Source organism: Eleutherodactylus coqui, chromosome 13 (genome assembly GCF_035609145.1).
Source record: "Eleutherodactylus coqui strain aEleCoq1 chromosome 13, aEleCoq1.hap1, whole genome shotgun sequence".
Classification (NCBI taxonomy): domain Eukaryota; kingdom Metazoa; phylum Chordata; class Amphibia; order Anura; family Eleutherodactylidae; genus Eleutherodactylus; species Eleutherodactylus coqui.
Window position 1 is genome coordinate 38,624,893 of NC_089849.1, and position 13,814 is coordinate 38,638,706.

The window sequence follows — 13,814 nt, forward strand, 5'->3', positions numbered from 1 at the left end:
TAACAGCGTAGTGATACTCTCTGAATAAAGTCCATAACTTCCAATTTCTAGTTTTATGAAAAAAGTAGGGTAAGCAAACTGATCGGTGTCCTCTACTAACTTCATCCACACAGAAGCTACAAGCGAGTGTTTGAGACTGTCAAAGCAGCCAACCAAGTAGTGAGGTCCAGATCTCGTTGTCAGTCCCCTCAGACTGTACCAGGCACTCGAGCTTCCTCCCAGAGACCTTCAGCTGCCCCAAGTCGTGTTGGCACTCCACCAATGAGCTTCTGTGAGTCAGAGGGTGCCAGCATGGTGTTAGAAGAAGAGGAGACCCTACTAACCACAAATGGGGAATCTTCTGTGTAAGTTAAAGTTCCATAAATCTTCAAGAAATCCATCTATGACTTGGACATTACTAACCCTTGTAATCATTTACAGTGTTGGAGGGAAGAAGTTGGGGACCCCTGGTACCCCTGGAGGCCATGACCTGGCAGCAGCTCTCCAGAAGCTCAGCACTCAGCAGGACTATCATTCTCCTGATAGCCTTTTTGAACAGAGGGAACACAAGTTGCAACGACATGACGAGATATCCAGCGGATTCCTCACCCCTAATGAAAGTGTCTTATCTACTGGCACTAATTACTCTGGCATGTCTGAAGTCACTGGCAGCTCAAGTTTCTCTTTGGGTTCAAGATCCTACCTCCCGGAGAAGTTGCAGATAGTTAAGCCTATAGAAGGTAAGGAGAACTCTTGAGATTATGACTGTCCAATGAGAAAACGCGTTGCAAAAATTTGGTATAATGTTTTGGTTTATATCTAGGATCCGCAACCCTCCTGCACTGGCAGCAGTTGGCTAGGCCCAACTTAGGCGGTATTCTGGATCCTCGACCTGGTGTGTTAACCAAAGACTTCCTGGAAGTGGACATCGATGTTGAAGATGTCTACAACCTCAACGACTTTGAGGAAGATGACCTGGAACCTATATCTTTTGAAGCTAATGCTGCATCCACTCCAACCAAAACTAAACCAAATCATAACAGTAAGTATTTGTTGGGATTTCTTTGTCCAAACTATGGAAGTCAACGGGAGGTATGAAAATAGCAAAAGGTTTATCGTAGTTTTCGTAACTCCTCATAGACTGCAGTGGAGAATTGGAGAATCAGTGGTGCACATTTTTAGCAGGTTCACTGATCTTCTTGTTTGCGCTCCTGTCAGGTTGTAAGGGGCCCCTGTTCTAATCGTTGATGGGGGTTCCCTATGTTCAGATACCCACTGATCAGATATTTATGCCATAACTTACTCTGCTTTTTCTTGGGACCTCTTGTGTTCACACCAGTTGTGTAAATGGCCCCATTATATCTAGCCCATGGCTCAGACTTCTTGAGAAGATGCCACATAGGGTCTGACTACCTTCCCCGTGGGTATTGATCAGAGATCACTGCTTTTAGGATCATGGAGGATGGGGGTTGCTCTTACTCATATGTTGTACACTGTCTAAAACAAACTACCATGTATAATTCCATAAAATCCATAAGTAGTTTCAGCAGCCATCTCCTTCACCCACCAAGTGTTTCCATAGAAGTAGTTCTAGCCTGTCGTTGTTTGTTGTGTGTTGTCTGTAATCCATAGACCACTTGTATGTTTCAGTCTTCCGCTCCGTTAACAACCTTCCCCAGACTCCGTCTACCTACACCATAACTACATGTCGCATGTCGCACCCTCTGCAGGACATTACACAGGTCACTTCCAGGTGGGTTTTTTCGTGGTTTACACTTGTCTGTCTGTCCATCTCGCATCACTCCATATTCGCATTTCATCTCCCCATACTTATCTATTGGCTATGCTGCACATAATGGTTGCATGAGATTAGAAATTTGAGATTCAAATAGCGCCATTCTTGTTCTTGAGGTTTGTCTTGTATTTCCGCTCATCCCCATTCACACCTTTTTGTTTTAAAGCGGGTGTACAGGAAAATAGCATTTGTTCATAATGGCAGAAACTTGCAAAGAGTAGAACAAAAGACCTTTCTAAAGGCCCATTTACACGGAACGATGATCGCTCAAAATTCGCTCAAACTTCACTTTGAGTGATCATTTTGCATAAACTCTTAAGTAGCTACTAAGCTACTTAAGAGTTTATTAGCATGCAAATGAAGCCTTTTGCTCAATGCAGATAACACATTGTGGTCTGTTATCTGCATTCAGCTGCTTTGTTCTCAAGTGGAACTGCAGCTGAAAGAATACTATCAGCACTATCCCGCTGAGAACTTAGTGTGCAGTCCCGATCAGACAGATATGGCTTGAAGTCAGTGATGAACGAACAGTGCACAATGGGCAGATGTTTAGGCGCAACGATTGGAGGCATACAGGTTCCATATGGTATCCTGCATCATATCAGTTCACATTTGCTGTAACTGAGTCTCTAGATCGTGCAAGCTCATGGGCTGTGGAAGTTTGTTTCCCAGATGCTTCCATACATGATCTATTGGAGATAAATCTGGGAACCGGGCAGCCATGGAAGTTTGACAATGTTGTGGAGACATTCCTGTGACCCCCTTGTGTGTGCGGACGAGCATTACCCTGCTGTAAAATTCCTCTTGGAAGCCGCCATGAGAGGAACATGTGCTCCGTGTGAATGGGAGCGCCAATGGCGGACTTGCCAATTCTTCTTGTGATGGCACGTATGAATGTGCCATCCTAGAGGACCAAGACTACCTGTGTAACCCGATTGGGCTGCAGGTAGCACCTTATGTACCAGTGTGAAGGGGGAAGAGAAGAATTGTTCTGGGGGGTGTCCTTCTGTCCCCCCTCCGGTGTTCCTATTGTCACTTTCATTTGCACCAAAGAGTGGGAAATTGATTCACAATTGCTTCTGCTTCCTAACTGGATAGATTGATATCTGTGAAGTGTAAGTGACTTGGAATTATACTGTGATGCTTAAGTGGCGCCAAAGTATTTTTTGAGCATTGTATGTCCCGATGTCTTCTGCATGTTTTGCATGGTTAACTTGTTCCTGTGCCGCTGCCAGCAGCTGAATTTCCTCTTGTACCACTTCCTGATTCCCCTCCCGTTCCTCACTCATGTGTCCATTTTCCATCCTCACGGTTCTAGGCACTTCAAGTCCTGGTGGAAGCACTTTTTCCATTGCTTGACTTTCTGAGAGGCGTCTGAGTGCAGGGTCAGACATCACAGCGAGGCATCAGGTAGCTCAGTTGGCAGTGACCTTAATGGAGGGACTCAGTGACCAGACAGAACTGCCGTTGTATTCGTTCCTCATCCAGTACAACATTTGAAGACTAGGATTTCCTTTGACACTTCTGAAATGGCGCCACCTAGTGGACTCTTTGCTTATAAGGGTAGAGCTACGCTGAAGCAGCCATAATGCGGCCAAAAACGGCTTCGGCATGCAACTGCTGTATTTTATAAACTAAGTGGCTTCTGGTTTTGCCAGTAACCAGGTATTTCATCGGCAGCCGCATCCTGACACACTTTTTGCCACAGTGTGGCTGTGTCCGTGCCACTCCACGTGTCTGTACGCTAATGTGTGTGTGTGTATATAATATATAAATATTACACTATCCCACTAAAAGTAATTGGACACCTGAGCAAGAATCAAAAGTAGTATTTATTTCCATGTTATACTTAGTGGGGCTCCTTTGGCCCTAATGACATCGGACACTCTCCGTGGCATTCTTTCTACTAACGTCTGATGTATTTCAGCTGGTATTTCCCTCCATTCATCCTGCAAATGTCTGTCCAGTTCTCTCAAACAAGATGCATAGGCCCATCTACGATGGTGCAAAGAGTGCCGTTGTTGGACAGTTGAGCAATGGAAGAACGCTCTATAGAGTAATGAATCAAGCTATTCCATCTTCAAATCTGATGTCTGTACCTGGGTGTAGAGGATCTTGGGGAATGCCTGTTGTCTGAGTGTGCTGTGGCAACAGTTAAGTATAGTGGAGGTTCCGTTATGGTCTGGGGATGTTTTTCGTGGCATGGTCTTGGTCCGTTGGTTGTAGTGGTAAGAACCATGAACACGGAGGTGTACCCTGACATTCTAGACAATAATGTGCTGCTGACAATGTGGCAATACTTTGTGAAAGATCAGCAATATTTCCAACAAGACAAACGAGCCTCGTCACAAATCTAACACTGTTGTATGTTGGTTTGAGGACATGGATGTGCCACGATTGGATCGGCTGCACAGAGTCCGACCTGGACCCGACTGAACATCTTTGGGACGAACTGGAACGTCTGGTCAGGAAATATGGACAGCATCCATCTTCTTTGGGAGGACTTGCTATACATTTACAGGATGAGTGTTGGGAAAGTGTATCAGACGTTAGTAGAAAGTATGCCACGGAGAATATCTGATGTCATTGGGCCTACAGGAACCCCACTAAGTATTAACATATGGAAATCAATACTACTTTTGATTTTTGCTCAGATGTCCAATTGCTTTTGGTAGCATAGTGTATATATTATGTGTGTGTATGAAGATATTTATATTATATGCACCAATCAAAGAGATAATCTTCTTACTGTGGTCACTGAGTTACCCCGAGTGCGGTTACTGCAAATTGCATGACTCCTTCTCAGGGTTCAATTATTGCTCCAGACTGACCCTAAGTGACTGATGCAGAACTTATGCCCCGTTTCTTTACTCTCATGATGTACATATACATTGGGTCTTATGGCCAAGCAAGGGGCTCAGAATGGGGCCCACATCTATAAATGTATAAGGGTGGGAGTTGCAGGCAGATACTATAACTGTCACAAGAAGTGGGGCAAGCAATTCAGCGTTGAGCCCCAAAGGTCCTATGGCTTCGTGAGGTCTGCCTCTTTGGATAAAAGTTTAGACCAATTTTAATGGCATTTTCCCATAGGCCATTTAGCTTAGTCCTTTACTGTCAAGGTGATAGCTTCTGTGGCAGCCACAACCTTTCTTATAGAGGTTGTCAGAGTTTTCCCATGGAGTATACTGTAGTGGAAGAGAATCTGTACACCTAATGGCACTAAACGTGCACATTTACTGCATAGGAGCCATGGCGAGAGAACATCCCATCCACAACCTGTGTCACTTCATCATATACTCCACTTAGTTTCACCACATAACTAAACAACTTTGCTATTCAAGATTCTTGGAAATGCAGGTGGCAACATATCTGAGGGCTTCAATGGCAGCCATATTGGCTGTTACTCCGCTTTACTACAAATATATAAGACTTAGAAACCTCTTAAGATAATTGTCATCAACTGGAAAGATTGTGGGAGTCACTGGTCTGTGGGAGTTAATAGAACCCTGAGACGAAGTGGCAGAAAAGACTTTCTACTCAGTTTAACCCATAACCTTTCTTTGGTTTCTTGCATGCGCTAACCTGTACATTCGTCTTTATTAACTGCTTTGTCTCCTCTCGGACGAACAGGAAAGCCTTGTGTTTATTCACTGGTCTGGGAACACTTGGGTCAAAGTTTTAGTGGTGGGGTTGGGGCCATATTTGGGGCTTTATTTGGAAGATGACGGCCGAATTGTGACATGTAGCTTCAAGGAATGTCTACTTGCTCTTCGTCCCCAATGTCTACACTTCATGGTTCCTGAAGACCAGTGAATCTAAGACAAGTGCTTTTCGCAGTGTGATATTGTGTCATAGTTGGTTGTGACACTGTTGACCACCAGTTTGGCTTATGCCGCTCATATTTCTATTCATTTAGGAGCCAAGATCTACATCGTATTGCCTTAGGAGTTCTCTTTTATGTATCGGAGGATAGAAAGACAATGTTGGTGGCACCATGTGGAGACATGTGGTTTATGAATGATGTTGTAGACCTCTGATGTTCATTCTGGTTTCCTTTTGTCTTCCTTCAGTTTTCGTTCAGTACTTTCCTCATGTGGAAGCTACGAGAGCTTGAGTTCCTTCAGCCTCGAACCTCAAAAAGAGGCACCTGTAGTGACATCCGTCCCACCAAGGAATGGTAAACCCAACTCTGGACGCAACACTCCCTTGGGATTAGTTACCCTCTTAAAAGAACATGGCATATCTGCCTCTGCAGATTCCGGCAGCAAAACCTCAACTGAAGCTGATGTTAGGCCACCTGTACCCATTGCATACCCATCTATCTTCCACTTGGGTTGGAGAAGGACTGTAAGTAGTCTAGGCTTTGGAAGATCCCTTGTGGGTAAAGCATCAATGACTAAGACCCCAGATTCTGTAGCTACCCAGAAAAGCGTCTTTAGTATAAACTTGGTTGAACAATTACGAAAACTCGGGCTGAATCGGGTTGTGGAGAGGAGTCTTGTTTCTTCTGAAAGGACAATAGAAGTCAAGAAGCCTCCAAGCTAACTGGACAGAAGTCATCACTTTGCACTGATAAGTAAAAGACTTTTCTGGTATGAGGAGACCACACCGCTTTCTTAATACCTTTTTAGCATGTTCTGTCAGTAGGATATGATGGTAGAAGCAAAGGGATTTCGAGAAAGGGGACTTGCTGGCTATGCAACCGATGTTCCTCTATTCATTTAACAAGAGAGACCTCTTGTATCTGTCACGAGATTTAAAGGAGATCTGTACAGTAGCTGCTCATACAATACTATAACAGGGGGCACTTGGCAAATTCTCAATCCCAGATTTATAGTAAGTAATGGTGGTCTACTGACCGCCTCTTGTTTCCCTTGGCAGAACATTTTGGTGGTTCCATCATTAGTCCAAATTTAAGTTTTAATGTTCTTAATGTCTCTTTTTTTTTTTTTTTTAATGGCAGAATGTATATAGGGAACGAATGAGTCTCGGCTGAGGTCCTTTTTTAATGTGCACATCTGAGCTATTTACTTTTAAAAGTACACGTAACGGGTCCAAATCAGTTTTTTTATGTTTTGCTATATCCTGGTTCCACAGGAAAGAAGTTCTATTTTTTTGTATGCATAAAGAAATGTAATTCTTATCAGTGGCAAACGCTAACAAGAACCACTTTGCTCTCTACCTCCATCTAGCAGTGAGTGCAGGGACTGTCACTGGAGCTGGGTTTGAATTCATTTGATCAAAGTCTGCAAATGTCTTCTTTATAATGTTTCAAGGCTCACAGTAAATGGTTATAATACTGCCTAAAAGGACCGTCCTGCGCTGGTAGTAATGACCTCCATGGTTGGAAATGTCCTGTTCAGGCCGAGACTTCCATATTGGGATGATGAAATCTTCTTCTGCACTGATTCTACGTGACTTTAATAAACTGAAGATGTAATGTATCGGTGGTGGTTCCTATACTATCTATTAAATAAGTTGTTACAAGTTTGTCCGTGTGAAAAAAAAAAATCGCAGCATGTCCTATTCTGGTTCATATCGCCAACCAGAAGCGGACATGCAATGTTCACTGCCTGCAGGTATCAGATAACACGTGGACAGGGTGTTGCAACTTGCAAATGCCCATGTGAAAGGGCCCTTATTCACAGTTTTCTCTGAGCTGGTGGGAGGAGTCCGTCTGCTGTTATGGTGTCATCTACAGCACATGAGAAAACATTCTGTTTCCTGATTCTCTGACACACACACACAGAAATAGCATCATGAAGGTCATTACGCAGCAGGGCTGAGCAGTGTGGATGTGATTTCGGTACTATAACACACCAGTTCTGGGCCCTGTTTTCAGCTGTTCAAGATGGCTACAGCAATTTTCTGACTATCCAATGCACACTGTGCACTGCTCTCTGATTGGTCAGCATTGAACATGTGACCAGCTCTGGCCAATTAGTGATCCGGCACAGTACATTGAAAGTTTAACACTACCAATGCACTGTGGGGATTAGTTAGTTTAAAGATTGCATCGGCCATCTTGATTGACTGAAAACCCGATCCGGAACCAGTGGATTGGAGGGACGTCAGAGAACAACTACTGCAGGTAACGTACGACCCTTCCCCTTTGGTTCCGGGAAAGAATTCTGTCCTGAAACTGGAGGATCTCTTTAATGAACACTTTACAACAGGTCCATGGTGCAATGGGATTAATTAAAAACCCTTCCATCCTAGCTCCTGGAAGCCAACTGTGAACATAGCCTTGGGGTGCTCTCTAGTAGTAAGGGGGGAACTCAGCCGGTTGGAACATACACATAAGACTCATTACAGAATAATAGGCTGGTTGAAAAATGGACATAAACATGGAATTTATTCCAACCTGTTTATTTTTAGGGTTTTTTTTTTTTTTTGCCTCTCCACACATCACTAGTACAATGACCATCAGAAAATGGGACAGACTTTATTTCCTAGACCAATGCTTTAATAATAATATATTCCCACCCAATTATAGCATCGGCAATATTGTCTTAAGAATCTGGGACTTGATCTTCTGAGCTCCTGCGACCAAAGTCCATCCAGCCAGCGTAGTCTCGGTCCTGCATGGGGTGAAGGTGTCCTTCAGCAGTGGACATTTCTAGAGTGTTAAAAAAAATGGGGTTAACTTCAAGCGTACCAGAGTTTTCAAAAGCAGCCGAGGTCCTTACTGGACTCAGCTTTGCTGCTATTTGCACCCGGTTTGAGTAATAACAATTCAATTTTCCATATAAATTTTCCTCTTTCTCCTCCACCCTAATGTTTGCAATCCACTTACTCAGGGGGTGTTCTAAGCAGCCTTTCTGAGAGTACTGTGATGGTCGGGATTTAGTCTTCCACACTGCCCAAAAACAGTTTGCTGCCTTCGTCCTGGCCAAGGCAAAGTGATATGTGGAAGCCTCCTTGCACCCAGGGCACATGCCCCGCCAGCTCTTGCCCCACTAGTTGTGCATCTATGTGAATATCATCGTGGTGTAAAGTCCCTATCTACTTCATGTACTGCAAAAACTGCTTTGTATGTTTTATTGGGCATATACACATTATCAAGTCAGTCCCCTGGGATGATTAGAAGTGTCCTTATGAATGATGGGTAGGTGGCATTTCATCGCGTTTTGTCACTCGTTACCTGCAAGAAGCTGAGGGAGAAGTTGTGACATCATAAATTGCTTCTGTTCATGGGACAAGGATGCCAGGAGGTCTCGCCTGCTGATTTCAGACGGAATGGGGCTCTTCTTCTGTGCTCCATACCTTGCTGATTGCTGTTCTGTCATTGGCCTACAGAGAGCAGCGGTGGCCAGTATGGCTAACAGAACACTAACACAAACCTTTCTGTCCATCTCTACAATGCAAGAACATAGGGATTTAGTACAGCAGTTAATTTCTGCCGTCACCTAGTGGTCACAAAGATGTTAGCATTTTTACTGTTTTTCTAGTTTCAAATTCATCATTATCTCTTTAACCCTTTAAGGACATTGGCCTATTTTAGCCCAAAGGATGCAGCAATATTTGGGGGATTTTCATCTCCACTTTTCAAAAGTCATAACTTTTTTTTTTTTAGTTTCCGTTGACATGGCCATATGAGGGCTTGTTTTTTGCGTGACAAACTGTAGTTTTTATTTGTACCATTTTTGGGTACATATAACGTATGGTAAAACATTTTTTATTAATTTTTTTGGAAGGCACGGAGAAAAAAACGCATTAATGGTGCCTTTCATTGTTATGGGATTTTTTTACAGTGATAGTCATGCAACATACATTTCTTTAGGCAGGCTGGTACGATTACAACGATGGCAGAATGATTATTTTTTTTAGGTTTTTCTACTTTTGCACCCCCCACCACCTGTTTTTTTTTTTTTTGGGACATTTTTTTTTACATTGTTGCATTCAAAGTCCCATAATTTTTTTTTCCCATTGACAGAACATTGGGAGGGCTTGTTTATGTGACAAGCTGTAGTTTTTATTGGTACCATGTAAGGTACATACAGCTTTTTTATCAGTTAAATTGAATTTTTTAGGCAATGAAATGAACAGAATAACCATTTTGCCTCCATTGTTAGGGCTTTTTAAATTTTTCCCGTGCAGTTTAAATAGTGTGGTCAATTTATTGTACCGATCGTTATGGATACGATGATACCAAATATATGGCATTTAAAATGTTTTTTTAGATCGTTATTTTATATATAATATATACACAAGAAAGTATGCAAATAAACTTTTTTTTGGGGGGGAGGGTATTTCTTAGGTCTCTGCAGGGCACTTGAACGATAAAAGCTATGATTGCTATGACACTGTACATTGCGGAGGTCTGATAATTTCACAGACTGCGTGTGCTCCCTCTGTGAATTCTTTTATATGCTGCGTTGCCTATAAAGGCTTAATGCACTCCTTGCTCCATAGTAGTGCTTTGGGCACCATACGTGTCCACTATCTAACCAACTGCACTCTACTATTAAAGTGGCATGTCAAAAGTATTGATCAGTGGGGTCTGGGTGCCAAGAGCCCCAGTGATTGCTGAAACGAATGGGCTCAGGTGAGCGCTGTTTTTGCTGCCTATCGGCTCCTCCTGGCTGCTGAACGCAGATGCATATTAGTGTATAGAAGTCTATGCATCCGTCTTCAGTTGCCTGAGAGGAGCCAGCAGACACTGAAGACAGCTAAAGGGGCACAGTGCTCGGGTGAATGCTGCTGTCCCTTCGTTTAAGCCATCCGCAGGCTCTTGACCCCCGACCCACCACTGATCAGTACTTTTTGTCATGTTACTCGGATATGTCAAATGTTTTTAAGAAGTGCCGTTTCTCCTTAAACTTTGCTCCTTCTGACAGTCTGATTGAAATCAATGTGCACGCTCAACCGCTACTCCATTCATGTGGCAACCTCCTGGCGATTGGTGGAGATCTCAGCAGTCGGCCCCCCCACCTATCAGGATAAGGGATACCTTCATATTACTGGAGTACACTTTAAATAGAAGGGGGGGGGGTCAAATTTAGGACCCTCATCTACAAAGAACATCTCTTACTGTGGATGATTTAACACATCCATGAATTAGGTAAATAGCCCTTTGATTTAAAAGTGAAAATGTGTAATGCTTCATATCACCTGCAGGGGAACTAAACACCTACTGTCCTATTTCTATGTAGTTCACCAAAAATCTTCAGTCTTAAAGGTACAAAATGTTTGAAGCTTCCCTTGTAGAAAATACCTTCCCTTTAACCCTTTCCAATCCACTGTCTGACGTCTAAAGACATTATGATTTAAGGCTGTGCAGCTCTGATGTTGGAAGACGTCCGTCTGAGTTCTTTTACTGTATATTGCCAGCCTCTCTGCTGTTGGAGCCTATCCAACGTGTCGCCTCATGCAGTAGTGGCTTTAGCCAGCAGATAGCGCTGTTGTATAACAGCAGAAAAAGAGTAAGCCCCCTAGGAAAACCAGAATACAAATTGGATCGGAAAGGGTTAAATGCTCTTGGCTTTAAAAGGGAAGCTGTCAGGTCTCCAATGATGCCCGTACAGTATAGTGGTACACACTGATTTCAGTGGTCTGTCATGTATACAGATCGCTTCAGGAGTTATGGACAACTTACATTTCAAACTTTGCGGCAAGCAGTGGAGAGGAGTCTGGTGCAGCTCATTAATATTCATATATTCACTGCTCCCCCTCCTGCTGATTGACAGGTCTCTCCTTCTACACAGAGAGAACTGTCAATCAGAAGCAGAGGGCGAGGTAAGCAGTGAGTATATGAATATCACTAACCTGGATCAGAATCCTATCTGCAACCTTTAAATATAAGTTTTCCAAAACTCCTGTCCCTATAAGTAACAGACCACTGAAATTCGCATCTGTCACTATAACTACAGTGCCCAGAGCCCGGACACTATTAGGGACCTGACAGCTTTATGTTAAAGGATGTCCTCCACAAATGAAACCATGAACTATTAGAAAAATTTAGTCCAAACCGAGAAAGTGGAGAACTCTTCGGAAATCGTGTGAATATAGACAGCAACATTTCCTGTGACTTTTCCAAAAAGTTCTCAATCACCCCCTATACCTCAAATATAACTCACCGGTGGTGATCTTGTCTTCGAGCCTGGACGGTTGTGCAGTTGATGTCTCTGGCTTTCTGCAGGTTCTGAGCACCTTTTTATTGAGGGCAACGAAGGATGTCTCCTCCCATTTGTATCCATCACTCACCCCCCCCCCCCTTACTCTACTGCTCATCATGTCAGTGCACCCCCTGCCCTCAGATACACGGAGATTAACTATTTGTCATGAGGATCGCACAACACAAAGAAGGATAGACAAGCACATCAGTGTAATGTTGTTTCCTTACACTTGTATAGCAGGGATCCACACACAGAGAAAATGAGTCAAAAATTTTCCACATGTCAGAAAAAATACCTTTTTAATAATGTTTAACTCTTCCTGTTGCTTAATGTTAACCGTACATCGTAAGCTGCTGGGTAGCCCAGATCTACTTTGAGAATTGAGTTAACATAGTAACGTATGTGAGATTGAAAAAGGACACCTTTCCATCTGATTCCACCCCCCACCTCCTCCCATGTTGATCCAGAAGAAGGTAAGAAGCACCAATCAGGTAGAAGCCAATTTTCCTCATTTAGGGAGAAAAAAATTCCTTCCCGACTCCAATCTGGCAATCGGCATAATCCCCAGATCACCGATCCTTCTGAACTAATCAGAAAGGGATCCAGGCCCCTCTTGTACTCTTTTATTGAGTTCACCATCATCACATCCTCAGGCAGAGAGTTCCATAGTCTCACTGCTCTTACAGTAAAGAACCCCCATCTATGTCTGTGTAGAAACCTTCTTCTAGACGTAGAGGGCGCCCCCTTGTTACAGTCACAGTCCTGGGTTATAAGTAGATGATGGGAGAGATCTCTGTATTGTCCCCTGATATATTTATACATAGTTATTGGATTGTCCCTCAGTCGTCTTTTTTTTTTTCAATTTTGATAGCCTCTCTGGGTATTGTAGTCCACCAATTCCATTTATTACTTTAGTTGACCACCTTTGTTCTCGCTCAAGCTCTGATATGTCCTTCTTGAGTACCGGTGCCCAAAACTGTCCACAATATTCCATGTGTGATCTGATCAGTGACTTGTAAAGAGGAAGAACAGTGTTCTTGTCATGTACCCCTGGACCTCTTCTCATGAACCCTATGATCCTATTTGCCTTGGCAGCAGCTGCCTGACACTGGCTGCTCCAGTTGAGTTTACAGTTAACCAAAATCCCCAAGTCCTTTTTCATAGAACCGAAATGTGACCGCATCCAGGGTGAAAATATTTAAAAAGTCTTTATTAGAGATGAGCGAGCATACTCGATAAGGCAAACTACTCGATCCTTATTCGAGCACCTGCCCACCCGTCTCTAAAGATTCGGTTGCCGGCACGTGTGAGAGGTGAGTTGCGGCGGTGAGCAGGGGGGAGAGAGGGAGAGAGAGAGATCTCCCCGCCGGTCCCTGCCCCCTGCCGGCACCCGAATCTTTAGAGACGAGCGGGTAGGTACTCTAATAAGGCACTACTCGCTCGAGTAGTTTGCCTTATCGAGTATGCTCGCTCATCGTCTTTATACTTCCAGGATGTAGATGCCCCTTCTTTGCTGCACATTGATATTAAATGCTTTCTTTTTCTGCACCACATGTCTAATTCAGTCTTCATATTTGTCCAAAGTGGGATTGCGACCAGCAGGAGGGGGTGTCCAATCAGATTTCTTCTTGGCCCTTTCTCTTGTGTTCGGGTGCTCGAAAGTCCTGTCATGGAAGAACTCTTTCCGTCTTCGTTTCCTGACGTATTCCTCCATGTCACTGCAGAGTTCTGTATTTTCAAGAGTTTTAGTAGAACAGAATGTAAGCCCCTTCTAACTCCTACACCACTGTACACTTTTTTGACCAATTTTTGAGAGAAGTACAGTGTTCCCCAAATGTGTAGCTGTATTCCCATGCAATTTTGGGGACCCAAATTTTACTTCCATTGACTTTAATGGGAGTCAAATCAACAGTCCTGAT

The 13,814-nt window shown here is 43.4% G+C and overlaps 2 protein-coding genes across 5 annotated transcripts in view; one reads left to right on the forward strand and one right to left on the reverse strand.

Annotated features, from left to right (window-relative positions):
- Positions 1–7,221, forward strand: part of LOC136588530 (trafficking kinesin-binding protein 1-like) — a 46,434-nt gene extending 39,213 nt beyond the window's left edge. For 2 of the 4 annotated variants that reach the window (XM_066587826.1, XM_066587827.1), the window contains 5 exons: positions 114–344; positions 421–719; positions 803–1,021; positions 1,630–1,732; positions 5,848–7,221. In XM_066587826.1, coding sequence (XP_066443923.1) covers positions 114–344; positions 421–719; positions 803–1,021; positions 1,630–1,732; positions 5,848–6,322 — 1,327 coding nt within the window. In that variant the 3' untranslated portion in view covers positions 6,323–7,221. Of the gene's footprint in view, positions 1–113; positions 345–420; positions 720–802; positions 1,022–1,629; positions 1,733–3,092; positions 3,185–5,847 lie in introns of all 4 variants that reach the window. The other 2 variants (XM_066587828.1, XM_066587830.1) reach the window with 2 other exon arrangements.
- Positions 7,222–8,210: 989 nt separating this feature from the next.
- LOC136588152 (gastrin/cholecystokinin-like peptide) lies at positions 8,211–11,906 on the reverse strand. Its single transcript, XM_066587158.1, has 3 exons — positions 11,857–11,906; positions 8,922–9,134; positions 8,211–8,396 (listed from the first exon to the last, which is right to left on the reverse strand). The coding sequence occupies exons 2-3, from the start codon at positions 9,130–9,132 to the stop codon at positions 8,290–8,292; spliced, it is 318 nt and encodes a 105-aa protein (XP_066443255.1). The 5' UTR covers positions 9,133–9,134; positions 11,857–11,906; the 3' UTR covers positions 8,211–8,289.
- Positions 11,907–13,814: the final 1,908 nt, after the last annotated feature.

Bases quoted from the DNA above. Each gene is read 5' to 3' on its own strand.
- LOC136588152 (XM_066587158.1), bottom strand. From the start codon at position 9,132: ATGGACAGAAAGGTTTGTGTTAGTGTTCTGTTAGCCATACTGGCCACC. The intron at 8,397-8,921 runs GTAACGAGTGAC...TTAACACTCTAG, and splicing joins TCTCCCTCAGCTTCTTGCAG to AAATGTCCACTGCTGAAGGA.